Source organism: Haliotis rubra, unplaced genomic scaffold (assembly GCF_003918875.1).
Source record: "Haliotis rubra isolate DU_JTF1 unplaced genomic scaffold, ASM391887v1 Scf179, whole genome shotgun sequence".
Classification (NCBI taxonomy): Eukaryota; Metazoa; Mollusca; class Gastropoda; order Lepetellida; family Haliotidae; genus Haliotis; species Haliotis rubra.
Window position 1 is genome coordinate 201,057 of NW_025765769.1, and position 27,940 is coordinate 228,996.

General features: G+C 44.0%; 1 protein-coding gene across 1 annotated transcript; it reads left to right on the top strand.

Moving 5' to 3' along the window:
- On the top strand, positions 1 to 27,891 carry LOC124273260 (propionyl-CoA carboxylase alpha chain, mitochondrial-like). The gene is given in 23 exon segments (XM_046708475.1): positions 1 to 84; positions 1,375 to 1,467; positions 2,769 to 2,885; positions 9,953 to 10,066; positions 13,258 to 13,311; positions 14,044 to 14,212; positions 15,562 to 15,640; positions 17,599 to 17,701; positions 18,490 to 18,584; positions 19,050 to 19,132; positions 19,866 to 20,003; positions 20,336 to 20,409; positions 20,755 to 20,764; positions 20,767 to 20,828; positions 21,820 to 21,888; positions 22,378 to 22,453; positions 23,066 to 23,176; positions 23,670 to 23,772; positions 24,504 to 24,708; positions 25,290 to 25,343; positions 26,161 to 26,301; positions 26,754 to 26,831; positions 27,155 to 27,891. Coding segments are annotated over 23 exon segments (2,139 nt in total). The 5' UTR covers positions 1 to 42; the 3' UTR covers positions 27,224 to 27,891.
- Positions 27,892 to 27,940: the final 49 nt, after the last annotated feature.

Sequence of the window (27,940 nt, forward strand, 5' to 3'; positions counted from 1 at the left end):
GCGTCTTCCATTGCGGCAAGGGGACACTGTTGTGTTGCACAAATGCAGTTCGTGCAAAGACGAGCTGCCAGTTGTGCCAATCTGGTAAGTAGCCTGCCTTCCCAAAGAGAAAACTTGTAGAGACCACTCTGCATAGAATTGCATTTACTTGTTCAAAGCACACTCTTGTTTGTGGTCTACAAGCACCTGTGACAATGTCATTGAAATACAGGGCCTTATTTGTCAATGCAATCGCTCTCTGGAATTTGGATCGTGACATCATTGGTCCATGCTGTCATATTCAAAAGACTGCAAAGGAACTTGCAATGGTCGATTTCTGCAGATGGATAAATTAGCCACTAACAGTGACAAACTACCACAGACCCGTAATTGTTTTTATGTTTATTTTATTATTACAAGATGCACACCAGGGCATAAAGGTGCACCAGAGCCATAAGAGTGACATGTCAAGTAGTTAAATATTATTTCAATAAATGATAAGATACAAAGATAAATTTGACTTCTTAAAACGTTATATTGGAAATTCCACCTTTAACATGTTGTAAGCATGTTTTATATATAATTACAGGAGATGCTTGTATTTACACAATATCATGGTGCAGAAAATGCTCTTTGTGTAAGGGAATCCTAGAAATATCCTTGTGACTAGACTGAATGTAGAGTAATGGTAAATTATAATGAAGAAATGCCAGTTTGAGAACTTAATATCTCTTCATGTTTGTCAAAAGCATTGTAGACAATGAAATATGTTGGCACAATCAGCATGTTACATCTTTTGTAATAAATGAGTTAGTTCTTTATTCTCTGTTTTTGTAATGAAATCAATTAGAAAGACAAGAGTCTTGTGTAATATATAGGACGTGTGCCAAAGCTTTTGTGGGGTATTTTTTTTTCACAATATCATCTATAGTACACAATGAAATGATTTTATGTTGACAATTTTGGCTGTGGATTAGCTGTTGGACTAATAATCTGAAGGTTGCGGGTTTGTGTCTGACAGATTTATAAACTGACTGCTTGACATGTGACCTACGGCTGAATCTGCACAAGGTGTGCTGTACTGTAAAGGTGCTCCCAGTGTTTGCCATTTTGAAAATTATGCTTAGATATCTAATACATTTACAAAACTGATAAATAATTCTTTCAACATACATGTCTAATTTTCTCTTTAGTGGGCCAACTTAAAGGAAAGTGAAGTAATCTGCCTGAGAATGGTGTAAAACAGTGACTAGAAAACACAAGATCAATAATATCAGTAAGTTTTGTGAAATTACTGTCTTTGCTAGCCATTTAAAATGTTGGTGACATATTCAAGTGAGTCACAGTGCCATGTCAATATACTTCTCTCATGTGTTTGTGTGGTTGTCATTTCAGAGCTGGCTATGTTTATCCCAGAGGACCCTGTACACCACTGTACCTCTACAGAGGGAACTTTACTGGAATGAAAAGTCGGATCCAAAAGAATCTGTAAGTAGTATGAGTCCATGACCAACAGTCAAGCTTATTTCATGGTGCATTCACTGTTGTCTGGTTGCCCAATTATGAATCCTTATATATTTCTTCCATTGAAACTACGGGGCGTGGTGGGGTAGCCTAATGGTTAAAGCGTTGGCTCGTCACGCCGAAGACCCGGGTTCGAATCCCCACATGGGCACAATGTGTGAAGCCCATTTCTTGTGTCCCCCGCCGTGATGTTGCTGGAATATTGCTAAAAGCGGCGTAAAAGCAAACTCAGTCAGTCAGTCAGGACACAGAACACGTGCATCTAATACAAAGAAACTACAGTGAAACCTGTCTAAACCGGCACCCCCCGGGACTGAAATAAAATGCCGGATTAGACAGTGACGATCATTTTCCAACATGGCTGTCATTTGCACTCGTCAATTTTTTTATTTCTATAATGCCTTTGATCTTTTGTAATTGTGCCACAAATTAAAACAATGTTGAAATCCAGTTGACAGCATCAAGGACTGTGACCAGTTCATGTGCATAATGCAATCCCCCAGTGTTATTAAAGCATAACTGCGATAATCCTACGAGCGTTTGAATCACTACCCAATCACTACTTCCTGATTATCTAGCGTGCCGAGAGGAGTGTATTGGATTATGAGTCCTTGGTTAAGCTGCTCATACCCATAACAGTGTTGATTACATTTAAAATCGCTTGAGACAGGAAAGTCGTGTCGGAATATTGAATAGACAGGTGCTGGTTTAGACAATGTTTTAATGATCATAGTGTCGTAAAATGGCGGGACCAAAATTTTATGCAGTATTTGACAGGTGCTGGTGTTGGCAGGTTTCACTGTATGTATTGTGTCCAAAGGGGCACTCCATTATATTCACAGAACCAGATTTCCGACGGAAAAAAATAAAGTTTGTGTTGACCTCACTCACTCACATAGCACTGCAGGTATATGTATGGTTATGTGTATCATGGAAACTCTTTTGCAGTATATCAATAATTATATGCATTCTGAAACTGAAAGGGGTTACAATTTGCAAAGTCACGCAAGGATCTACTGATCACCAGTATATTATTCTATTTCACAGACCCAGGTCTTTTATTTTCGAAGTTCTCTTAGCGATAAGATGGTCATAAGTGCCATACATCAACATTAACTTACGATTATCTCAGCTCTAAGAGAGCTTCGAAAATAAAAGCCCTGGGTCTGTAAGCATCATTCATTGTAAGTCACTCTCTCATGTCTCACTTTGAACATTTGGGTTTAAAAGTGATGTGTGAATGTATGTTTTGTCTTTTTTTGCAGAAATTTGACAAAGTTCTCATTGCAAATCGAGGTGAGATAGCATGTCGAGTTATCAACACCTGTAGACGTCTCGGCATCAAGACAGTTGCCGTCCACAGTGATGTTGACTCCTTGGCTGTGAGTATAAACATAACACACCATAATCAGTGTCGAGTTCCTCACTCACATACAACACCTTCAAACAAAGTAGACCCGTGAAGATCCAGGTTAGAATTGATCTTCAGTAACCCATGCTTGTCGTAAGTGGCGACTAACAGGATCGGGTGGTCCGGCTCGCTTACTTTTTTGACACATGTCATCGTATCCCAGTTGCGTTGATCGAAGCTCATGCTGTTGATCACTGGATTGTCTGGTCCAGACTCGATTATTTACAGACCACCGCCATATAACTGGAATATTGCTAAGTGCACCATAAAACTAATTTTTAACTTACCTTACCATAGGTCTTATGCATATTACCTCAAGCTCCGCTTAAAGAGATCAGACAGTCGTTGATTCGCCATTCTGTAGAACGGCCACCTCGTGTATCGACGAGTGTACAGGCAACGGAAGTGACGTGATCTCCCCTCCCGCGCAAGCGCGGTCCATCCAAAATCACTTTTACTTCAAGCGTCTTGCTTGTCAGACGTTTTTGTTTCGCTAAGTTTTCAGACACTTACTAATAGTTTTCAGATATTAAAGTTATTGGTATGTATGTTTTCTATCTTATGTCTCTTCTCTGTGGGTGAAGAACATAATTTACAAGTAACTTCACTTACCTGGCTGCCTCGTTTTTTGTGTTTTTTTCTTCACTTCGGGTTGGGGTGTGTCCCCACGTTCCGAGTTTTTCCACGTGGCATGTTTGGGTGTTTTGATACCTCTAGGGTTCTTCCACCTTTTGTTTCATGCTTGTTTATGTGTACCTTCTTATTTCTTGCCTAATTTGTGTGTGTTTTCACGCTTTTTTCGGCTCAGTGTGGGGGCAGCCATCTTGGTTGTTTACACGACTGTCCCACTTACTTGGGCGTGCCCATTCTTGTTGTAGGGGTGCTTCCATTTTTTTCGTCTGCAGGGGTTATGTTTCTATGTTTTTACGTTTCACATTTGTGTGTTACAGCTTTTTGTGTGCATGACCCGGCAGTTTTGTTGCATCTGCAAGGTGCAGAAGTCTGCCAAGGACCCACACCCCTGGTGCCCAGACTGTGCGACTGTTGCCTGTTCCATTGACGAGCGCTGTCACTTTTGTACTCAGCTGTCCGGCGCAGATTTCAAGGCCTACCTCAGCGCCAAGAAGAAACGCTTGTCACAACGGAAGAGGAGAATGTCTTCCCCTGTTTCCTCTGTGGACTCCCGGTCTTCTCCCCCTCGTACGCCGGTCGGACGCTCTTCTCCGGTGATAGATCAGCCGTCCACCCTGCGCCTCGTTTGCTGGCGCTTCTGAAGCTGCCGGCCGTCTGGCGCTTTTGTTGACCTATCCCACCCGGACGCTTTGTCGCATCCGGAGGTTCAGAAGTTGCTTCGGACGCTCCTTTTGCCGGCAGCTGCCGGAGCCCAAGCTAGCACCGTTCCAGCGCCGTTGCCTAGCTTTGTTCCTGCGCCGACGCCTGTGGCACTTGATTCTCCCGTTGCTGACTTGTTGCTTCAACCAACGTCGATGCCTACGCCGACGCCCATGCGGACGCCGGCGCCTATGCCGACGCCGACGCCATGTACTGACGCCAACGCCTGTACAGCGCCAGCGCCAACTCCGACACCTTTGGCAGACTACCGTATCCCCAGGAAGGCTACAGTGTCTAGAGAGGAGGACCTACAACGTCAGTTAATGGAAGAGCGTTCCCGACGTCAGGACGCCGAGCGTTCCCATCGTTCTCGACGATCTCGTTCCAGGTCTCCTCGGCAGCATCATCGGTCTAGGAGTCCTCGTCTTAGTTCGGATACTTCTCTTCGCCGTCGTCGGTCTGACTCAAGGTCTCGCTCTCCCGTACGTTCCAAGGATAGGGAGAGGCGCTCACGGTCACCGATCGTGGTAGGCGATACCGTCGTCCCGTTCAAGGTCACCTCCTGTTCGCCACGCCGCGACGCCCACGCTCCCCGACAGTTACTTTGAGTGCTGCTTCTCAGTTGTCATCGGTAGCGCCCACCGGAAACCTGCTGCTTCGGTCAACGATTTACTGCTCCTACCGTGTCCTGGGAGGACACTGAGGAGCGCTATTTTTCTCCCGATTATAATGAGGAAATGTTGCAAGAGGATGATGATGATGGGGGCACCTACCTCCCTCTCTCTGCTGTGTTCGACTGGATTGCCGACAGACTGCCGGATTGTCCTTCTCCCTCTTCAGGTTCGGCCGACCCGAAGGCTATTCGGTCTTCTCCGGAGTTACTCCTCCCACCTCACCCGATGGTGGCCGATGCTGTGGCTTCTTTGGACGCTGATTTTGTTACTTTGTCTCTCAATACCACTATTAAGGCTCCTAAGTCACGCAAAGGGGACTACAAGATTCATAGTTTGGATTTTGCCGATGGAGGCGCTGCTCATGATGAGTCCCTCAAGCGCTTATCGGCTTCCCCACAGACATCTTACCGAGTGCAGGACTCCAAGATGTTGGCCATTGATGCAGAACTCAAGCGGATGTTGAAGCCGGTATCAGCGTTGGCCTCGGCAACCTCGGCTGCTGCTTGGGATTTGACGGAAGACAACACGTCAAGGTTAGAACATCTTACCACCCTGTTTCAATGGCAGGGCAAGGTGTTGCATGATTTGCTGGCGCACCTCCGGGCGGCTCTGGCCATGACAACGGTTGTTCGGCGGATGGGTTTCCTGGAGCCCTGTTCTTGGCAGGAAGAGTTTAAAAGGAAACTGTTAAGAGCCCCTTTTAGCGTCGTTTTCCTCTTTAATGACGGCATTCGGAGGTGTATAAGGAACACGCAGAGCTTACCAATACGGAGGTTTCTTTGTCACGTTCGAAGAATTGAGTTCGCCTTCGTGGCAGATCATCTGCAAGGGGTAGAGGGAAGCGCCGTTACGTCCCGAGAAGAGACTCCGTCCGCGACGCCTCTGGCAGAGGACGTGGCCGTGGCAGATCCGAACCTGTTTTTCAGCGCCGTCAGCAGGATCGTCCCCGAGACCCCCCTTCGACGCCCGGCAGGGGTAGGGGGAGGCGCTCTTACTTCGGTCGCTGAAGTTGCGACCCAACACGACTGGGACCTCCCGCCCCCAGTCGTGCCGGTTCGTCCTACTCCAGTAGGCGGGAGACTGGGGATCTTCTGGCCCAATTGGACAATCCTGGAAGACCCGTTTATCACCAACATTCTCAGGACCTGTTACAAGCTGCCAATCGCCGTGTCGCCGCCTCTGACTTCAACGCCCCAGTCACGTGTGTATGCTCCAGACCAACAGTTACTGCTAGCAGACAGCATCCACACTCTGTTACGCAAACAAGCTATAGAGACAGTGCTAGACCCCCGACAGTCCCCGGGGTTCTACTCACCAATCTTCCTGGTTCCCAAGAAGGACTCAGGGAAACCCAGGGTCTGGTTGGCCAGCCTCGACCTTCAGGATGCCTACCTGCATGTGCCCATTTACCACCGTCACAGAAAGTACCTGAGGTTCTTTTTCAACGGGTCCCACTACCAGTGGAAAGTGCTTCCATTTGGAATTTCCACGGCCCCGTGGCTTTTTACTCGGATTACCTCGCCGATCACCCGGTTCCTCCATCTCAGGGGCATCGACTTCGACCCTTATATAGACGACTGTCTCATGAACCACCTCGACCCTCAGTTGCTTCGCAAACAGATGCACTTTGCCATTCTTCTCTTGCAGCAACTGGGATGGATTATCAACATAGACAAATCCCACCTGGAGCCGTCCCAGGAACTAACGTTTATAGGAGGCTTCTTCCTGACACATTGCGACCTTGTCAGGATTCCGCTAGATCGCTGGAGAAAGATTGTCAGTTTCGCCAACCGAGGTCTATCCCAGCCGCTCGTGCTCAGGGAGTGGCAGTCCCTCTTAGGTCTCCTCACCTCAGCCCAGGACTTGACGCCAGAGGTCGCTTTGATGCTTCGCCGCTACAGCTTCCTGTTGCCTTACATCCAGGCGGACGACCTTCAGTTGAGGTTCCTTTTGCCCCTGCATCTCAACGCTTACCTCCGTTGGTGGACTGTCGAGTCGAACGCCTGGCGCAGGAGTCTCCTTGACAGAGTTTGTTCACGCATCACGAAACTGTTCGTAGATGCGTCTCTTCAAGGTTGGGGTGCTCACCTCAACGACCAGACCACCTCTGGGCTGTGGTCAGGCACCGAGCTAGGATGGCACATCAACAACTTGGAGCTGCAAGCAGTCATTTTAGCGGTTCGACACTGGGTGCCTCTGTTGCGGAACACCAGGCTCCTGATAGCGTCGGACAATTCCACGGTGGTGTGGTTGATTCACAATCAGGGAACGACCAGGTCCAAACAGTTGTTGGAGCAGACGTTCCAGCTGGCCAGTCTCCTGGACAACAATGGCATCAGTGCCAGAGCCCGACACATCCAAGGGTGCAAGAACGTTTTGGCAGACGCTCTCTCAAGGCCGGGCAAACCGTCTCCAACAGAGTGGATGCTACATCCAGAAGCATTCAAACTTCTTTGTCACAGTCACGGCCGCCCTCTGATCGACCTGTTTGCGACTCGCTTCAACACACAGCTGCCGTTGTACGTGTCTCCGATTCCAGATCCAGCGGCATGGGCGGTCGACGCCATGTCCTTGTCGTGGGAGGGTCTGGGCGTACGCCTTTCCACCACCAGTTCTGTTGCCAGCGGTAATAGCAAAGGTCAAGCGGACAGAGACGATTCGTCTGCTTTTGGTCGCGCCTTGGTGGCCAGCCAGAACCTGGTTCCCAGATCTGCGCCGTCTCGCCGAAAGAAGTCCGCAACAGTTACCAGACTGGCCTCACCTGCTCAGGCATCCCCACAGTCGACAGTGGCATCCCGATCCGACTCGGTTTCATCTGTGCGGTTGGATCATCTGCAAAAGGCGCTGAAGGCCAAGGGCTTCTCCACGAGTGTCGCCAAGGTTATTGCTCGTGCTCATCGAGTCTCCACAAGATCACTCTATGATGATAAGTGGGTTTCTTTTGAGAAGTTTTGTGCACAGAAGTCCAAGGACCCGTTGAATGCTTCTCCTCAGTTTATAGCAGAGTTCCTTCTCTTTCTTCGGAAGTCCCGGCGTCTCAAGGGCAACACTATAGGAACTTATTTATCGGCTCTTAACTCCGCTTCTGGCGGTCAAGTCGCGACAAAAAAGATTTCCAAGGTGCCAGAACTCATCGCCGCCCTCAAAGCGCTTTAAGCTGGAGGACCAGAAGGCAAAGCTCCGTCCCTCCGCTTGGGACCTAAACGCCGTTCTTCGTCATCTGAGAGGTCCCCTTATGAGCCCTTGGACACGGCTTCTTTTGAGAACCTCTCCAGGAAGACAGCCTTTCTCTTGGCCCTGGCCACAGCAGCTAGGGTTAGTGAGATCCACGCATTGGATGTCACCAGGGTGCGCTTTGAGCAGTCACGGCATGGTCTTGTTCATCTCGGACTGCTTTGGGATTTCGTGGCCAAGAACCAGCTGCCAGGACAACCGGATAGGATCTTCTCCATCCCTCCTTTGTCTTCCATTCTAGGACCTCACGGCTGAGGAACAGCTGCTTTGTCCCGTGAGGGCACTTAAGATTTATATTGCCAAGTCATCTTCCAGGAGGCAGTCTCAGTAAGAGACTGTTCATCCCGCTGTCTTCTGTGGCCAAAGGTGAAGTTAATAAGAATACGCTTTGCATCTTCTGGCTCCGTACTACCATCCTGACCGCCCCACGATGCGCAAGATCTGCCTCATCCTACAGCCACTAATCCGCATGAGATTAGGGCTCTGGCATCCACCATGGCTCTCCACAGAAACTGCACCGCTCCAGCCATCATGGAGGGTTGTTTTGGAAGTCCTCTACTGTCTTCGCTAGTCATTACCTCATGGGATTTGGCCGCCGAGGGACGTGGAAGGTCTTCAATCGTTTGGTCCACTGGTGGTTGCTCAGCAACTCACCCATCCTACCGCCCATTAGGTAACTACTTCTTCTTACCTTTTGGTCTTCAGGTTAACTTACACTCTGGGTGTATTTGTTTTCCTTAGGGTTGCCTTTAGTTACTATCTGTCTCCTGTTCCAGGCCTCCCCCCATGACAGTCTGGCGATTCAGTAGTTTCTTCTGGTTTTCCCTTGGCATGTGGGTTTTTCGTGGGACGGTCCTCTGGAGCCCGACACCGCCGTCCTACTGTCGAATCCATATGCATAAGACCTATGGTAAGGTAAGTTAAAAATTTATTAAAATCTAAATATTTTAGATATTTAAATACTTACCTTACCATAGGGCGGTAACTCCCTCCCAACGCTGGATGCTCCTCCCCTCTCTGGGCTCTTCGGACCTGGTCAGTAAAAGTGATTTTGGATGGACCGCGCTTGCTCGGGAGGGGAGATCACGTCACTTCCGTTGCCTGTACACTCGTCGATACACGAGGTGGCCGTTCTACAGAATGGCGAATCAACGACTGTCTGATCTCTTTAAGCGGAGCTTGAGGTAATATGCATAAGACCTATGGTAAGGTAAGTATTTAAATATCTAAAATATTTAGATTTTAATAAAACTCACACAATCACTCACTTGAACAAAGTACTGGAATTGGAACATGATTGTTCCAGATGCCAGTGTGTCATCATGCCTCACTAATATTAGTCGTTGCCCATAATGTCAACCACTAATTGTATGCTCCAGACTATTGTTTCAGGGCCAACAAGATATACCGTATTTACCATATGAAATACCCTACTCAAATAATCACCATGGTCATTCCAAGACCAGTCTGTTCTTTTTTGAGCATCCAATACCGAAACTGAAAATTATATAATTGTCTGTATTTTCTTGTGTATTTTACAGAGTTTGTTACAGAAAACATCTGCCTGGAATTGGTATTAAATTGTCTGGTTCCAGTAACTGTCATAAAATATCTTGGGTTCAACCATGTCTGAACTAAGTTTGATCAATAGCAACAAATCTATGTCATTGTTTACAGTTTTGAAAGCTGCACTCAATTGTCTGTGAACCTGAGGTGATTATTATGTTATATACAGTAACTGGAACAATACTGACCATCATAACAAACATACAATACAATGACTACTTCTTGCATGCAGGTCCACACGAGAATGGCGGATGAAGCGGTGTGCATTGGTCCAGCGCCCACCAGCAAGAGTTACCTCAACATGGACGTCATCCTACAGGCTGTCAAGGACACTGGCGCCCAGGCGGTGAGTCAACTGCTGGAGACATCTCAGAATATATTTACCAAAACTCACTCATTAGGCACAGGAGTTTATAGAATCCCAGAATGCATACACAACTAACTCTTCTCAATAATTATGAATTTCAATTTCCAGGAACTTTGTTTTGGTATGGTGAACAATGGGCAAAGCTGCCTAAGAAATTTGGTTTCCTAGATTAGTTAATGCAGTTTCAGTCAAACACCATCATGCCAAAGTTAAAGGCACTTAAGTAAATTATTTGAGTTATCCAAGGTTCAATACAAAAAAATGATGAACAGAAAGAAATATGTAGGGAATGAGCTTGTACTTCACAAAAACCCCATATGTTTGACACATCAGTGTTTGACTGTACTTCAAAACTATTTCACTAGCCTTCAGGGTTTGTAGCTAGGTTTTGAAGGGCAGTGGGGTAGCCTCGGGGTTAAAGTGTTCACTCGCCACTCTGAAGACTAGGGTTTGATTCCCCACATGGGTACAATGTGTGAAGCTATTTTCAATGCCCCCCGCCGTGATATTGCTGGAATATTGCTAAAATTGGCGTAGAAGTAAACTGACTCACTTGTAGCTGGTCCTGCTGGAACGATTTGCAGTAAAGACAGAGCATGAGATCTGAGAGAAACACAGACCTCTAATGTCACAGCAGGCAACCTACTATCACTTGTTGTCCTCGCCACATTTTGGTTGTCTCCGGCCAGCAGACTAGTGTGAATTATAAAGCTGCCAATGTTTTTAAATTATATTTGTAGTATGTGAGGTGGTTTGTCAGAAGTAATCTGAGAAACGATTAGTATTTCTAGTTCACCCTTTACATACCATCTTGTTGTTTATTTTAGAATGCAAAGTGTGTTCTTCAGTCTGATTGTTTGAAAATCAAGGTTGGGCTACCTAGTGGTGTTGGGTGACAGAATTCTTACCCACATGGGTACAAAGTCCCCCTGCCATGACTGGTACTACAGCGATAAAGTGTTTTTCACTAAACTCTATCATCTCTGTCTTCCATCTTCATTAGGGACTATTTTGAGAGATGCACATTTCCCCTTCTCCCCCAAAGTCTTAATTTTGAAAATGTTGAATTCTTTCTTATACTCAATAACATTACAGAAGAATGACAAACCTGTTATAGAACATTTCCATAAGAATTGCTAAAGAGTCGTCATTGTTATGAATGTTTACAATTACATGAAACTAGATATAGATCGAGTCGAAGTGGTGTGTGTTTGAAGCACAGATAGTCATTCTCGTCATTTGTGAGTTCTGGTGATACCACAGTGGAGACACCAAAATTTGTGACCTGGGTCTCATACTGTGTTGTGTCCCTGGGCAAGGCACTTCGTCCACATTGCACTCAGTCCACCCAGCTGCTCAAAATGGGTACCTGAAAAGCGGATGTATGGACCTATACGGTCGCTCTTAGCTCTTAGTAGCAGCTTTGAAAGTACAATTCCGTAACGCCAGAGAGCAGCATCGTGTTGGATTCTAGGCACAAAAATTCGCATTATTATTATTGTTATTATACACGTCACTTAAATGTAAATTCCAATGATTATTTACATTATAACAGAACATGTCTGGTTATGAATAGAGATCATTTGTGAGTTCAGTTTAAGGACTCACAATGATTTCTTTGCACGTTTTCATAAGCTGACATCAACCTCTTTATTCAGCACTGTATCACAGTCTTATGCGTTTCTTCCGGAACTGAGTATAGTGATGACACTTGTAATGGAGGTACCATGACTCTACCTCATGCAAAGACTATATGTATTTTAACAACTCCAAACAGTATATGGCTGATTCACCTGTTGGGTAACAGTTCACAATACAATAGCTTGCGGACAAGAGGTTGTTACTGTCAGTTTGTCCTGACAGGAATGACAATCAGGTGACAGGTGTTGTGTGTTCTGATGACACCAAAGTGGCTGCTAATGGAAGCCATACTCAACACTGAAGTATCATTTCCTGTGACCCTTAAGTGACATTGCGAAATAGTGCAATCTAACGATGTCTCATTGATTTTATCACACAAAATACATCTGTGTGTGTGTTTTCACTTCAAGGACTCGTGTTGTTTTCTTTGCATGTTTCCATAAGCTGAAATCAGTCTCTATTTACCACTGACCCATGAAGGTCCGGGTTAGAATTGATCTTCAGTAACCCATACTTGTTGTAAGAGGCGACTAACGGGATTTGGTGGTCAGTCTCAGCTGACTGGGTTGACACATGTCATTGTATCCCAATTGCGCAGATCGATGTTCATGATGTTGATCCCTGGATTGTCTGGTCCAGGCTAAATTATTTACAGACTGCCATCATATAGTTGGAGTTTTGCTGAGTGTGGCATAAAATTAAACTCACTCACACTATTTACCACTGTATCGGCTTTATCTGATTTGTGATTCTTTTGGAAGTGAACACGCACACACATTGAGAAAACTAAATGTTCACTCTCACCCCCATTCCCATCATCATCCCAATCCCCTCACCCTCACCCTCACCCTCACCCTCCCCTCGCCTTCGCCCTCTCACTTTCACCCTCACCCCACCCTCACCCTCACCCTAATACCCTTATTCTTCCCCTCTCCCCCCCCCTCACCCTGTTCCCTCTCTCACCCTCACCCCCATCCCCCATACCTTGTCCTCAACCCCCATCCATACCCCCTCTCTCTCACCCTCACTTTCACCCACACCCCATCCCCATCCCAACCCTTGTCCTCACTCCACCTTCACCCGCGACCTCACCCTCACCCTCGCCCCCTCTCTCACACTCACACACACACACATCCACACACATCCACAGCCTCACCCACACCCACACCCACATCCACAACCTCACTCTCACACACACCCACACCATCACCCCCCCAACCCCTCACCCTCACTCACACAATCACCATCACCCACACAATCACAATCACCATCACCATCACCCACAATCACACCAACAACAACACCAACACACACCATCACACACACGCGACACACACACACACACACCATCACCCACACCCACTCACCACCCAAACTATGGTATTATGGTTATTGTCTGACATCATCAAAGTTTTGTTAAGTAAATGGTGTGAAAGTGTGTGGTACAGAAACTATGTCAAGGCCTGATGTTTACATGTTCCTGGTCCAGGCATCTGAAGCACATTGTAACATTATCATTTTCCTTCCAGGTTCATCCAGGATATGGGTTCTTGTCTGAAAATACTGTGTTTGCAGCCAAACTGGTGTGTGATAAGCATATTCTTGAAACTTGCGTATGGATGTATGTTGGTTTAGTGTGTTTTTCTAAAAAAAAATTACGTTGGGGTAGCCTAGTGGTTACAACTTTCGCTCGTCGCGCCAAAGGTCCAGATTCGATTCCCCACATGGGTACAATATGTGAAGCCCATTTCTTAAGACCCCTGCCATGATATTGCTGGAATATTGCTAAAAGCGGCTTAAATTAAATGCACTCACTCGCTCTAAATGTTGTATATCATTGACATCTTTTGAAAGTGAAGTGATCTAGCTGAAAATTGAGATTAAGTCAGTGTCATGTTTTAAAACATACTGTACTGGTATTTGTATGTCAAACAATCACCGGAGAGAAGTTCCAAATTTCAAACTTGTTTTGGTCTGAAAGCTGAATCTGGCTAATGCTGGTCCAGATTTTATTAGCTGATAAAAACCTTGTGGAATGTGAAAACGTCAGTATTGATTCCTCTGTGCATCGGTAATATGGACAGTCATGTCATGTTTTAGATTGAGATAGGTACGGTTACCAACAATCATTTGTGTATATGTGTAAACTTGGTCTTGTCGCTACATGGCTGAAACAATGTCGATGCCACGTTAGAATTAACTCACTCACTAACAGTCATAGTATGTTTTTATTTGAGATCAGTTCTGTTACTGACAATCATGTTATGTTTTAGAATGAGATCGGTACTGTTACTAACAGCCATGATATATTGTAGGCTGACATCGGTGTTGAGTTTGTCGGGCCAAACAGTGAAGCTATTCATGCAATGGGTGATAAGATTGAAAGTAAACGCATCGCAGCGAAGGCTGGTGTCAACATGATTCCTGGTCACGATGGTGTGGTGAAGGATGCTGATCACTGCGTCACTCTTGCCAATGAAATAGGTGAGTTTAGGATTTCATTATGAAAGATGTGAATATTTTTTGTGATGTTTCTCATTATGGAAAAGATTTTTATGCCACCTGACTCGAAGTTGTGTGGCATGTTTGTTAGGTCAAAAGTTTTGCAGATTTTTCACATGTTCCTTTTTTACCAATGAGGACATGCTATGGGTTTCAATCCGATGTTTGTGAAAACTAGGGGTGACACGATTCGGTTCGGTTCATCGAAAATCGAATCGATAGATGTACGATTCGACTTGATTTCAAATGCATCCATTTCGATTCGATTCATAAAGTATCACTTACTTTCTAATATTGAGAGTTTATTTCACCTGAAATCGTAAGAAATTATGTTGAAAATTCGCTGCTACAAGTGTGGACAGTGAGAGGGTATTCTCCACTGCCAGAGACATTGTAAGTGCCCAGAGGGCATGTCTTTCAAGTGAAAATTCCTTGCACAGAACATGATCATTCCACTTGCAGTGACATTACAGTCACAATGAACACTTGACACCAGAGTTTGTGACTGAAACTTAATGTTATGTGTTCAGTGAGTATTTGTTCACAACAGTGTTCTAATTGTGCATTGTGCCAATTTTCCAAACTTTGCCAAATTAAACTGATATTACAACAAATTTGACTTTGTCAAATTGAACGAATTATAACGATAATCGTATCGAATCGAAGTGAGAGTGAATCGTGACACCCCTAGTGAAAACTATGCTCAACACTGGAAAATATGTTTCTAATTGTAACATAATAATTTGTTTAGATCATTAGGATTTTGATTTTATTTAAGGTCCTCATTATTAATTAGGAAAATATTCATTATCAGTACTTACAGTAACTTTTGTTAAGTTTCTATCTTCTCTGACATTTAAGTTTGTTTGTGTAAATCCAGGTGAGCTACAGTACTATACAGATGTCTTCATTGTGTGTTAGTGTTTTGAGGAGATGTATAAGTAATATGGTTGTGTCATAACATAATTCTATCAAGTGTCATTGTAGTCATGGTGGAGTGTGGCGGTGCATATTATGTCCAGAAGTTGTGATCATAGAATGCCTTGGTAATGAGTGAATGAGGGGATTGTATGACTTCAGTGTTGCCCAACACGGAAACACTGAAATGCAGCATTTCATGTCAACATCGGCACGGCTTTGCTTGAAATGCCGAGCAAAGATGGGCCTCTGATGGAATGAGATGGTTATATGACAGCATGGGTTGTATACTTCCCAGGGAGATGAGAATGTATTTTAAATACACACTGATTCATTGATCATACTATCATGTCAAGTGTTATTAAGACAAGAAAGAAATTATTGACTACATACTATTTACTGTTATTTTACAGGCTATCCAGTGATGATAAAGGCATCAGCCGGTGGTGGCGGCAAGGGCATGAGGGTGGCATGGAATGATGAAGAGACCAGGTAGGTGGGTGGGGCAGGGGAGGGCATGAGGGTGGCATGGAATGATGAAGAGACCAGGTAGGTGGGTGGAGTAGGGGAGGGCATGAGGGTGGCATGGAATGATGAAGAGACCAGGTAGGTGGGTGGGGTAGGGGAGGGCATGAGGGTGGCATGGAATGATGAAGAGACCAGGTAGGTAGGTGGGTGGGGTAGGGAGTAGGGGAGGGCATGAGGGTGGCATGGAATGATGAAGAGACCAGGTAGGTGGGTGGGGTAGGGGAGGGCATGAGGGTGGCATGGAATGATGAAGAGACCAGGTAGGTGGGTGGGGTAGGGGAGGGCATGAGGGTGGCATGGAATGATGAAGAGACCAGGTAGGTGGGTGGGTGGCAGGGGGGAGAGAGGGCATGAGGGTGGCAGGAATGATGAAGATGAGGGTGGCATGGAATGATGGGAAGAGACCAGGTAGGAGACCCAGGTGGTGGGTGGGGCAGGGAGTAGGGGAGGATATGAGGGTGGCATGGAATGATGAAGAGACCAGGTAGGTGGGTGGGGCAGGAGTAGGGAGGATATGAGGCTGGCATGGAATGATGAAGAGACCAGGTAGGTGGGTGGGGCAGGGAGTAGGGGGAGGATATGAGGAATGATGAAGAGACCAGGTAGGTGGGGAATGGGGTAGTGAGTAGGGGAGGATATGAGGAATGATGAAGAGACCAGGTAGGTTGGTGGGGTAGGGAGTAGGGGAGGATATGAGGAATGATGAAGAGACCTGGAAGGTGGGTGGGGTAGGGAGTAGGGGAGGATATGAGGAATGATGAAGAGACCTTGAAGGTAGGTGGGGTAGGGAGTAGGGGAGGATATGAGGAATGATGAAGAGACCTTGAAGGTGGGTGGGGTAGGGAGTAGGGGAGGATAAGAGGAATGATGAAGAGACCAGGTAGGTGGGTGGGGTAGGGAGTAGGGGAGGATATGAGGAATGATGAAGAGACCTGGAAGGTGGGTGGGGTAGGGGAAGACATGAGGGTGGCATGGAATGAAGAGACCTGGAAGGTGGGTGGGGTAGGGGAGGAGGATATGAGGGTGGCATGGAATGATGAAGAGTCCAGGTAGGTGGGTGGGGCAGGGGAGGATATGAGGAATGATGAAGAGACCTGGAAGGTGGGTGGGGCAGGGGTAGGGAGGATATGAGGGTGGCATGGAATGATGAAGAGACCAGGTAGGTGGGTGGGGCAGGGAGTAGGGGGGCAGGGAGTAGGGGAGGATATGAGGAATGATGAAGAGACCAGGTAGGTTGGTGGGGTAGGGAGTAGAGGAGGATATGAGGAATGATGAAGAGACCTTGGAAGGTGGGTGGGGTAGGAGTAGGGGAGGATATGAGGAATGATGAAGAGACCAGGTAGGTGGGTGGGGTAGGGAGTAGGGGAGGATATGAGGAATGATGAAGAGACCTGGAAGGTGGGTGGGGTAGGGAGGATATGAGGGTGGCATGGAATGAAGAGACCTGGAAGGTGGGTGGGGTAGGGGAGGGGAGGATATGAGGAATGGCCAGGAGGAGAATACAGGAGAAGAGACCTGGAAGGTGGGTGGGGTAGGGAGGATATGAGGTGGCATGGAATGAAGAGAGACCTGGAAGGTGGGTGGGGTAGGGGGGAGGATATGAGGGTGGCATGGAATGAAGAGACCTGGAAGGTGGGTGGGTGGGGTAGGGAGGATATGAGGAATGAATGAAGAGACCTGGAAGGTGGGTGGACTGGTACATGAAGGGTATGTATGCATATTTCAAGAGACCTCACTCAGGTCACTTGTAAGATATTTGCTCACTCACTCAGTTTGGAAGCACTCAGTACACATGCCCTTCTGAACAACTTAGGAACACTACACAAAGGTCTTTCAGATTTCTTTGTTAACTTTTGAAAACTACGTTTTTTCATGTAATAACATGCCCCTTCCTTTCTTCACATTCTTGTTTCCTTTCCCAGACAAGCATTCCGGTTATCTACACAGGAAGCTCAGTCTAGCTTCGGTGATGACAGGATGCTTATCGAGAAGTTCATTGACAATCCAAGACATATCGAAGTGCAGGTGATACATCTGATCAGTTTGTTATTAAATTGTTGTAATACTTCATATAGCATCTTACTGAGGTAACACTCTGCCATGGTTTAAGCTTATACAGCAGAGTCCCCCATGTAACCTCACATCACCTCCCCATGTGTGGATCCTAGGTTAGAATTGATCTGGAGCAACCAGTGCTTGTCAAGGCGAATAAGGGGATCTGGTGGTCACATGTCATCGTATCCCAATTGCATAGACTGATGCTCGTGCTGTTGATCACTAGATTGTGTGATCAAGACTCGATTATTTACAGACTGCTGCCCTGTAGATCAAATATTGCTGAGTGTGGCGTTAAACAACAAACAAACAAATCTTCACCTGATATCTGCACCAGTTTTGCCCCAGATCATCACTCGCTCGCTGACTGCCTCCGTGGTGTAGTGGTTAGAGCGTCCGCCCGGCGAGCAGAAGGTCCCTGACCGCGTCATACCAAAAGACGTTAAAATATGGTATTTGTTGGTCCCTGCCTGGCGCTCGGCATTAATGGGTACAAGGACTGGTCGGCTCGGAGTCAGTATAATGTGTCTGAGTGGGGTATTCATGCTTCACTGCGGCGTGGTATCTCAGTTGGCTAGCACTATAAAACCAGCTTCAGTCTGGGCTAGTACAAGCAGCCGCACATACCCATACACACGCATGCACGTCGTCATATGAGCGAAATATTCTCAAGCACAACGTTAAACCAACTTTCACCTCCCCTCACTCGCTCACTCTCAGTTTAATTTCCTGATTATCTTCATGTTCCTCGTTAACAGGTGTTGTGTGATCGTCATGGAAACGCTCTGTGGTTAAATGAAAGAGAGTGCTCAATCCAGAGAAGGAACCAGAAAGTTATAGAGGAAGCCCCAAGGTAGGTAATCTCATATTTTGGACAAAGTGTTTATACCAGCTGTTATATATCTTAATCCCTTTTGTACTTTACAATACCCTTGAATACTACAGACTGGCATCAATTGGACCATTGCCAGTCTGAATGTGAATGAATTACAGGGACTGTTGTACATACTGTTGAGCATGAATTTAATGATAAAAGTACCAATGTCCAATACTTGAATTATTAAAGTGAGAGATTCTTATCTTGGCTTAATCCAGTATATTGTCAGGTAGACTGCTGACATCCATGAGAAACCCTTCAATAAAGAGCAAAATGGAGTGTTGTACTAGATCAATTCAGTGACTGCCAAATCTAAATTGTGCACAAGTTCTGTACCAAAAGTGATTTTCTGCAAGATAGGTAGATTTCTACACCAAGCTGGCATTTCTGCAAAATATTCTGTGAGTTATGTTTATGACTGCGACTCTCTTTCCATTGAAGCACATTTCTAGATTCAGCCATGAGGAAAGCTATGGGAGAACAGGCTGTAGCTCTGGCAAAACAAGTTGGCTATACATCAGCAGGTGAGTTTTCTCCACTCGATTTCTGTGTCTCCATGTGTAGGGAAACATTTTTAGTGGTATGCCCAGTGTATCACAACTGAATTATCTTCCTTTAAAAATGTTTTCTGTCAGTGTGTGTTGGCATTTTTTTTTTGAGTCACTGATGACCTTTTTTCTGACCACTTTGCACTTGAGGATATGCACATGCAATAAACTTATTTATGACTTAAGATTATCCAAATAGCCCCTCGATTTGGTGTTTCAGTATCATAGTATGCATAGTATGCATAATCACATGGTTGATGGCGTGTCATCACATGACACTGGAGTGGACTGTTCATGATATAGCTGGAATACTGTCGATATGGCTTAAAATCTTAACTTAATTCACAATATTGATCAACATCATCAATATAATCAGAAACCTATAATATACCCCTGAGTGTTACGGTATGTTTGAGGGGCGGTGGGGTAGCCTAGTGATTAAAGCGTTCACTTGTCACACTGAAGATCCTTGTCTGGTTACCAACATGGGTACAATGTGTAAAGCCAATTTCTGGTGTTCCCCACCATGATATTGCTAGAATATCGCTAAAAGCAGCATAAAGCCATACTCACTCACTCACTGTATGTTAGAAAGTTATCTGCATTTTCATATTTTTTTTAAGATTCATTTTTAAAATCAACATATGTATAGGTCCTTTCCAAATTTTACTATTGCAACATGTTGACATGAGTGTTTTTCATTGTCCAGGGACTGTTGAGTTCTTGGTTGATTCTGCACGGAACTTCTATTTCCTTGAGATGAACACTCGGCTCCAAGTGGAACATCCAATCACTGAATGCATCACTGGCATTGACATTGTACATCAGATGATGAGGGTCGCAAAGGGTAGGTAACTCTCATCTCATCTGAGAGCTGAAACTGTGTCCTCCTTTTTGAAAGTGTTGTAAACCCAAGTGACACTCATGCAGGATGTAAATTGCAGAGATCTTTAGTAACTAGTGTCTCCTGTATCCTGTATCCTGCATTCCGTATCCTGTTTCCCGTATCCTGCATTCCGTATCCTGTTTCCCGTATCCTATATCCTTGACCGCTAATTTTCATTCGTTAAACAGAGCTTTGTTATACACGCTTTGACTAAAGTACACAGGAGCTGACGGAGATCAAGAAAAACAGTTTGTTATATCTTTGTCAGTTCATTATAAGCATTTTGTTTCCAGGTCATAAACTGAACCACACACAGGCTGATATTCCTGTAGATGGCTGGTCCTTTGAATGTAGAGTGTATGCAGAGGTAGGTCAGACTTTGTCAGTTCATTATAAGCATTTTGTTTTCAGAGGTAGGTCAGACTCGTGAAGTGGTTGTTTCAGTGTTATCGTTCATGTGGTGTACTTTGTGATATCATTGACTGGATATGATGGCCAGCGTGATAGGGCTGTAATACTGCTGAATTTGGTCAACAATGAACCAAAGAAACCAGCAAATGAAATAACGACTGATCCAGTTCTAGTCTACACCTGAAATCTCAGAACATAGGATGTTTTTCAAATTCTGTGTAAAACACAATGTTTTTCACAGTTACATTTTCTCATCTAAGTAGCCCTTGGTCACGTTTAATTTAGATTCTCCTTATTTCAGGATCCTTTTAAAATTTTGGAATGCCATCTATCGGTCGATTGTCCAAATACGTGGAACCTCTACACATTCCCCAGGTAAGTCCTGTCTGTCACATGGAGTGTAACAGAGATTATGTGGTGGAGCTGTGTGACCTGGCTGGTTGAATTCTTATTGTTCATGTTTTCAGCCATCTGAACCAGACTTAAGTGTTTACATGTCATTGACTCATGAAGATCCAGGTTTTAAAAGTGGAGAAATGAAGTCTGTTATGTCGTCTTGTTTAGCTGTTTTTTCAACAACTCGTGAAGAACAGGGTTAGAATTGGTCCTCAGCAACCCATACTTGTTGTAAGAGGCGACTTATGGGATCGGGTGGTCAGGCTCGCTCACATGGTTCACACATGTCATCATATCCCAATTGTAGATCGATGCTCATGATATTGATCACTGGATTGTCTGGTCCATCCGCCTCCGTGGTGTAGTGGTTAGTGCGTCCGCCCAGAGAGCGGAAGGTTGCGGGTTCGATCCCCGACCTCGTCATACCAAAAGACGTTAAAATATGGTACTTGTTGGTCCCTGCCTGGCGCTCAGCATTAATGGGTACAACAAGGACTGGTCGGCTCGGAGTCAGTATACTGTGTCTGAGTGGGGTATTCATGCTTCACTGCGGCATGGTATCTCAGTGGGCTAGCACTATAAAACCAACTTCAGTCTGGGCTAGTACAAGAAGCCACACATACACACACATGCACGTCGTCATATGAGCGAAATATTCTCAAGCACGACGATAAACCCAATTTCACCTCACCTCACCTCACCTCACCTCACCTCACCTCACCTGACCTCACCTCACCTCACCCAGATTTACAGACCACTGTCACATAGGTGGGATATTGCTGAGTGCGGAATAAAACAACAAATAAACAAACAAAAAGTATTGATAATTGTCTCAAAACTTTGAGTAATCACAAAATAATTGTAAATAAATTATGCGCCCATGAAAAGATTTTTAGTTTCGATTTTCAATAAAAGCTGGCTCCAAACCAATAGACGGTAATGTCCAGATTGTACTATGCGTGTTGTGTAGGTTCGCTGTGACAGTGGTGTGATGGAGGGGAGTGACATCAGCATCTACTACGACCCAATGATCTGTAAGGTAAGAAAGCAGGTTAACAATTGCATTCATGACAAAATGTGTAATCGCTTGTGAACTTTTTTTCATGAGAGCCACGTATTACCCTGCGGTTTAACCGAAACCAGGGTATCACAAAGTGCGTTATTGCAAGGAATGACTGTAATAAATTATGTTTTCAACCCTGCCAGTGCACAATATGAGGATATCTTCCATGGCGTGAGGAATTGCAGATTATTGGCCCAGAGTTTAGTCAGCTGTAGGTTGAAACATTAGTTTTCAAGGAGCAAGATAATTCACATATTCCCAAAGCAGTTGGACCCATTTAAGACAGCAGGGCTTGATATTAATGCATATTAGGTTGCATTTTCACCAATATTTGGCAATTTTATGTAGCTAAATTTAGGCAGGTTTGCAATGGTGTTTTCATTATAATTATGAATAAAGTGGTCTGCAGGATAAAACACTTGAATAAAACAGTGAATAGTCATATTTATGTTGTTTTCTAACCAGCTGGTGACCTACGGACCTACCAGAAATGACGCACTCAGATCAATGATAAAAGCTCTGGATTCTTATGTGATAAAAGGTATAAATGACCCTGGTTTCTGGACACATGGAAGGTATCAGTTTGTCACAAAGACTGTGGATATATTTGAGTTGTAAGCAACCACAGCAACCATTTTGCAAATGATACTTTGTCCATTCCTATGTCATTTTGATATGTATAGTTATTGAATTCTATGTGCAGAAAGCAGGGGTGGAAATAACCCATTGCCCGACGTCCCAGTCCAGTGGTTTTTTCTGTCGGGCAAGCAAATTTGTATATCATGCTGTACCGGTGTCCAGTTGACTTTCCAATGTTCATCATGTTGCTTATTTAAAAAATCAACAAGAAAATCATCCGGTATAATGGAAACATTATCAGGGCACGTGATTTTACATGTGCCACTGTACTGGAGTACACTAGCAATTTTAAAGTTACCGGTATTTCCACCTCTGAGAAGTATGTGGAATAACACGTTACACTTTGCTGCGTGTTGTGAATACTAAGAAAGAGTGAAATATGTGGACTTTATGACAGTTAGGACCGACAGTTATGAATAGGATTCTAACTCTGTTATGAAGCAGAGTTGAGAGGCATGATACAAGTACAGTTGATTTGATTGGGGTGAGGTGACTAACGATCGTATCTGTGCAGGTGTGACTCACAACATCCCCCTGCTGCGCGACATCTTGACGGAGGGCAGATTTGTCAAGGGGGACATCAGCACCAACTACCTACCCCACGTGTACCCTGATGGATTCCAAGGTGAGTATCTGGAAAATTGTGTTTAGTCCAGGTATATGTCTGCATAAGGGCAAATCCCAAGGTATTTAACTCTTGATGTCACCAAGAGGCGTAACTATTAATGTCAGTTGCCAAGGTACATAGCTTTTAATGTCAGTTGCCAAGGTATATAACTTTTAATGTCAGTTGCCAAGGTATATTTATAACTCTTGATGTCAGTTACCAAGGGATGTAACTCTTGATGTCAGTTATGTCAGTTACGAAGCTATATAACTTTAAATGCCAGGTACCAAGGGATGTAACTCTTGCTGTCAGGTTTCAAGGGATGTAACTCTTGTTGTCAGGTACGAGGGGATTTACTGTATCTGTAAAGTATAGAATACTAACTGCATTATTCATTCTCCATAAGTTCCATTCTCCATTCTCCATGGGGTATACCTTTTCCAGCACAGTTAGAACTTGATGAATGTTATGCAATAAGTTATATGTAATATGTTAACTCTCCATTTTACAGGAAAACAGCTGAGCTCTGGAGAAAGGAATGAGCTTGTAGCCTTGGCAGCAGTTGTTTATGCTAAAGATAAAATTCGTACCTGCAACTTTAAGAACCAGACAAGGTGGGTTTAATGTCAGTGTTACATAGGAAATATTCCATGGTGCTTAAAACAAATATTTGTGAATTTATGAATGTACAATAACATTTAGGATCCTAGGTATTCAAGTAGCATGTCCCAAGTCTCACCGACCAAGACATCTTGGAGCTGAAAACTTGTGGCGTGTTTCAAAGAATGTAATCATGCTATGACACTGAGCATGCTTTCATACACAGATTCTGTGGTTGAAACCACTAAGTGATTGATGAAACCATGAGACTCTGGGTATACAACCAGTGCTACAAAATGATTCTGGTGATCAAGCTTTGTCAATGGCATGTCATCATACAAATGGGCAGTGGGGTAGCCTAGCGGTTAAAGACCTGGGCTCGATTACCCACATTGGTACAAGGTTTGAAGCCCATTTTTTGGTGTCCCCTGCAGTGATATTGCTGGAATATTGCTAAAAGTGGCATAAAACTAAACTCACTCACTAACAAAGATTGTTGCTCACAATATCAACCACAATTAGATTTTCACTTAGCAGTCAATGACTGCCATATGTACCCAGAGACATAGTCCTTCATGTTAATCATGCATGCTACAGTGGAATTAGGTTAACGGATTCATAGTCTTCTGTTGCCTCTTTAGACTCTGCATCCAATATGTTTAGCATAAAGGACCAGATGTGTTCTGTCAGGTAAAATCCTTCTTGTGTTAGCAGTGTACATAAACAACTCATGTTTTTTCCTCAGGATCCCAAATGTAAAGCAAACAGTTCAAAAATGGCATGTCAATGTTCAGCTTGGCGGTACATTGTACCCGACCAGCGTGTGCCAGAAAGAAGATGGCAGCTTCACCGTGGAGACCGGGGACCAAACATTGACTGTCTCTGGCAACATCTCCTTCTCCTCCCCCCTCATCGAGACGACCATCAACGGGGAGGAGAGGATCATTCAGGTTGGTGCCATCATACAGGTTTGGATGACTTGACAACTTCAACAGATGTGTACTTAGACCTTTAATCACCATGTGGTGCATTACAGGGTACAAGCCGGTGCTTGTGAGAACTTGAAGATACATCCTTTTACAGGCACAGAAAACCCTTGTATAAGCGATGTTATTCAGTATGAAAACAAAGGAAGAATACCATGGACATAACATATTTTGCCAAGTATATGAATTGAGATGCATCCATAAAAATTTACCTTGTCCTCTTCAGCTGTGTTTGTTCTTGGATAATATCTCGCTCATGTAATTTAGAACATTATCTAACTTAGATCATTATGTAACTTAGAACATTATGTAACTTAGAACATTGTGTAACTTAGAACATTGTGTATTTAGAACATTATGTATTTAGAACATTATGTGACTTAGAACATTAGAAGATTATGTATTTAGAACATTGTGTAACTTAGAAAATTATGTAACTTAGAACATTGTGTAACTTAGAACATTGTGTAACTTAGAACATTATGTAACTTAGAACATTGTGTAACTTAGAACATTATGTAACTTAGAACATTATGCCTCCACAGTTGACCCACCGAGATGGTGCCGGGAACTACAAGCTGAGATTCTATGGGACCGTGGTGAGTAGGGCAACTGTTTTGTAGTTAACCCCCTGTTAATCATACTTTAATGCATCACTGTTAATTTGATGAGCCATTTCCCTACTTTAAACCATTTGTGTCCTTTGTGGTGAGTGAGTGAGTATGCTTTTATGCTGTTTTTAACAATTTTCCAGCACAGTGGGAGACACCATTGTACCCTTGTGGGGAATCAAAGCTTGTGGGGTTTTAAACTTGATGAGCAAACGCCCCAATTTCAACTGGAAAGTAAAGTTAAATCTTGCTGATTATACATAATCATTATCAGAAATTGAGTACTCTCAGTACAATAGGAGTCCACATGTTCATGTCCTGTCCAGAATGTAAAGAATTAGGGCTTTCAGGACGTTGTGGGTTTGTTTTACACCCTGTCATTTCTGTGCATCATGGCATCCATACCCAAAATGGAGTACTGTTTGTGTTCTTTGTGGGTTTACCTTTGTAAAAATATCCTATAAATGTGGTTCGGTCAAATCATTTAAGAAAGATGGCCTCTAATTGGCTACAAAAATCCATGCGTCTTTCATGTAGATGTGGGGTAGCCTAGTGGTTAAAGTGTTAGCTCGTCACACCGAAGACCTGAGTTCAATTCCCACATGGGTACAATGTGTGAAGCCCATTTCTGGTATCCCCAGCCGTGATATTGCTGGAATATTGCTAAAAGCGGCGTAAAACTAAACTCACTCATGTAGATGAAACCCTGTGTAGAAAGACTTTCATGCAGAGAAGTATAATATTGAAGCAAGAGGTCTTATTTGGTGGTATTAAGCATAGTTCCACTGAAATTATATTTCCACAGTTCCCTGTCACGGTCCTCGACGACCTGGCGTCTGATCTGACCAAACTGATGCCTGAGAAGAAGGAGGTAGACATAAGTTCCGTCATCTTGGCGCCCATGCCTGGTGTACTCAAGTCGGTGTCCGTTCAAGATGGAGACATGGTAAGAACTTGCTCAGAAAATATATCCTTGTGTAGAGGTGCTAATATGTTTTGCTTTGAAGCGCAAGGATTCAATGTGCCAAATTGCATCTTGGGTAGGATATTCAGAATTCAAAAATAAAAGAAATTGATCTGATGATGACCATTGGTATGTAAACAGGAAAACAATATGGTGGCCTGCTCAGGATCTCCATTGGGTTTTACTTCTGATCAGTAGTCCTTATTTAATTTTTTTTTAGTTAAACGGCATAGTTGCAGCTTTGTCAAAAAGGAAGAGATTCATGCCTAGATTTTAAAAACACTGTATGACATATAGCCTATCAGTAATGAAGACCATGCAGATCTACCAAATTTTGTTACGGAATGATCTGAAGCCGAAGTACATACCAGTACGTAAACACTTATACCACCAGTACAATACAGGTTTCCATGTAACCATTGAATATTTCCCAGGTGGCAGAGGGACAGGAAGTGTGCGTGTTGGAGGCCATGAAGATGCAGAACAGTCTTGTAGCTGCCAAGGTTGCAAAGGTGAGACAACTCTGTACATTGATTCTCAAGTCAGTATTTATCCAGGAACTCTTCGGTTTATACTGTTTAGCATAAAGTAACATTATTTTACAGCTTTGAGTTAATTATAATTGTAAATCTTTTGAATGTTGTATAAAGCTAGATCTAACAATGCATCAAGAGTAGTTCATGTTGGGTTTTTTGAAAACCATGAATTGGAGCTGAAAGCAGAACCAGCTGACAGACCGATCATCTGCTTTCTCACAGACAACATTTCAACCTTGATTTGACCTTTACACTTTGTCCTTTTGCTTTGACTGTAGCTGTTTCTGTTCATTGCTCAGGTGAAGAAGGTCCACTTCAAGGCAGGGGACACAGTCAATGAAGAAGATGTCATTATAGAACTGGAGTGATTGGAACAATTGGTTGCCATGGCAATGTGTGACATGGCCATCCCTTTGGCTGGAATGGAATGGTCTGAGAAAGACAACAGAGCTGGTCTATTTGTTTGTGATAGGAGTGCTAGTGTGTTTGTGACTTGGATGCGCCAATATAATCGTCATTTGTGTGAGAGATTTAAAGTCTGTGCAGATTAATAATATCTATGTTACCTACGTAAAGCTGCATATCACATTTACTAAATGTACAGGTATTTATTGAGAAACATTTGACATATTTTTTTGTTCATAAACATTGAAAGACATCCGAGTGAATCACCAGATATACAAGATTTATTTACTACAGGTTTATGTACTTCAACCTGAGTTCCCCAGTACTCAGAAGTAACACATTCAGAACACAAGGGCTGTAAGAAGATGAATCATTTGTTTGAGCAGAGACTTTATACCATATTGAGTTCTGACATCTATAGCTATCAGAGACAGCGTCATTGGTAAAGTGCTGACTTGTCATGCGATGACTGGTGTTAGATTCTGCACATAGGCGTATGAGACTTTGTCTGATGTCCTGATGTTTTGTGGCTGGAACAATGTGGGTAAAACAAGTGACTCACTCTTCAGTTTAGTGTTCTGTATACTCCACTGTTCTATGATTACACAAAAACTTGGTATTGAATGTAGAACACGATCTCATCTCTTGAAACATCATGTTATTGTAAGTCAGTTTCAACG